The sequence below is a fragment of the Empidonax traillii genome, unplaced genomic scaffold, assembly GCF_003031625.1.
Source record: "Empidonax traillii isolate 1590-97213 ecotype Southwest subspecies unplaced genomic scaffold, ASM303162v1 scaffold633:size372093, whole genome shotgun sequence".
Classification (NCBI taxonomy): Eukaryota; Metazoa; Chordata; class Aves; order Passeriformes; family Tyrannidae; genus Empidonax; species Empidonax traillii.
Genome location: NW_020955826.1, coordinates 203,448 through 205,481, shown reverse-complemented (window position 1 = coordinate 205,481; position 2,034 = coordinate 203,448). Strand labels below are relative to the sequence as shown.

The following is a 2,034-nucleotide window of genomic DNA, read 5'->3' as shown; positions in this document are numbered from 1 at the left end:
CCCCAGCCCCTTCCCACCTTGCCTCACAGGGGGAGGCACAGGGGAGGTGATGGCCAGGGAGCCGCTGGCTGGGCTACCATCTTTGCATTCTGGCTGTGTCTCACCTTCCTCACCAGCTCCTGCATGAACACAGGGAGGGGGGGATTTTTTTTTTTTTTTTTTCTGGAAGAAGAGTTTTCTGTGGGCTTGGAAGTCCGTTCTCCTTCGTGTGTGTGTTTGTGCAGGTGCATCCGCCAGCCCTGCCAAAGTGAGTAACTTTGATGTGAACGTTTGTCATTTTGCCTTTGTTGTCGCCGGGTTGTGACGGTTTGGGGGTCCTCAACCTGTTTGGGGTCTGGGTCTTGCAGTTGTGTGGCTTAAACCAAATGGGGTTTGGAGGACCAAGAGGATCCGTGTCCAGGCCGGAGCGTGGCTGTGTAGGACGGTGTCACTTTGAGGCTCTGAGATCTTTGATCAGATTTTTAATTCCCCGTGGCTTTTCCTCCTGAGAGTTGCGATGCTACTGGACACAGCACCCCGAGGAGGCTGGGCTGTGGTTTTGTGGAGCGTTCTGTAAGCCAGGTGGATGCTGTGCCAGGAGCAATGCCTTTGCTGTGCACGAGTTTATGACTGGACAAATCCCTGCCTCTCCCCATGGCTGTTGGGAATGCTGAATTCTCCTAAACAACGTCGTTCTTACGTCGTGTGTAACCACTGAAGCGCTCAGCTGGGAGCTGGGATCTGGCTGTTCCCTGTGTTCTGCCCCGGGGGCTGAGTTTTGGGGAGGTGAATTTCTCCCTTCCCTGTGGGATTGCTGCCGGTGATCCTTGTCCTGCGCTCCTGGAGGCCTTGCTCCCCTCCTGTGCCTGGTTACTCACAGCCTGCAGGAGAGTTTCTTGTCTGTGGGGGAGTGAAGCAGCGTGAGGCTGTGCCAGCTAAAGGACATGCCGGGGGAGCCCTCCCTTGTCACATCCAGCGTTTAAATTGAGCTTTACTCCCCTTTGAGCTGCCTCTGGAACCAGCTGCATCCTGTCTCCCGGGCGTCACATCCCTCTGGTGTCCCTGGTGTGGGAGCTGAGCTGGAGCTGGGGATGTGCTTCGCTTAATGAAGAGAAACTGCTTTGCCCTTCCACTTGTGCTTCAGGCACCGAAGGTGATCGGCACCTTCCTCCCCAGGCTCCTGTAGCAGAACAGCAGAGAAAGGGGCAAGCAGCACCTCCAGGGCCAAATTCAGCTGGGTTGTGGATGATACGGTGACAGACCCTAAATTCCTGGTGCTCCTCGGGCACCTCAGGCATCTCCCTGTTAAGGTCAGTGGGGAAGACTGGGGGCAAGAAACACCCACAGCGTCTTTGGCTTGTTTTTGGCAAGGATTAGCTTTCTCTCAGCTAATGTTTTTTGAGTCCTCTTGATGTTTTTTGCTGGTTTAGGTTTTTTCCTCTGCCCCTTCCACCAGATTTTGTTTTTTACCCGTCACAGCTTGGTTCAGTGGTGGTGAAAACCGTCTGCTGACGGGAGACTTTAATGTTGTCTGGAGGGGCTGAGGGGCGTAAGGTCTCGCTGGTGGTTTGGCAGAGTGTCCTGCCCAAGCCTGAGAAGGTGGCAGGGGGACTCTAACTCTCTGTCTGCAGAGATGCTGTGGAGGCAGATAAATTAGCCATGGCACTCTCCCCAGACATCGTTAGGTCATTTCTTCGAAAGTGCCCAAAACAGCTTCCAAATCGTCGAGCGAGGATCTGAGAGGAGGCAAAAAAAAAGCAAAGTTTACCAGTCGCCTCAGGTGCGTAGAGGCAATGGCTCTTGCCAACAGAAACATCACAGCAGTCCCTTGCTCCTGAGCATCAGCTCCCACGTGCTCATGCCCCGATGCAGGAGAAGCACCCTGAGCTGTGGGACGTTGTGTGGCCCTGTGCTCGGGGTTGGGGTGTGATCCTCTCTGCCCCCTGTGCCGGTGTTTTGGGCGCTCTGATTTGAAGGCAGGTGCTGCTGGATGTGCCTTGTCCTTCCTTGTCAGCTCTCCAAGTGCTCTGAGCAGGGGGCAGGGAGCCGTCAGCA

The 2,034-nt window shown here is 55.1% G+C and overlaps 1 protein-coding gene across 1 annotated transcript in view; it reads left to right on the top strand.

Annotated features, from left to right (window-relative positions):
- Window positions 1-2,034, top strand: part of TMEM240 (transmembrane protein 240) — a 14,381-nt gene that overhangs the window by 1,907 nt on the left and 10,440 nt on the right. Inside the window, exon 2 of the mRNA XM_027898982.1 lies at window positions 225-247. Within this exon, the coding sequence (XP_027754783.1) occupies window positions 225-247 (23 nt within the window). The remainder of the gene's footprint in view (window positions 1-224; window positions 248-2,034) is intronic.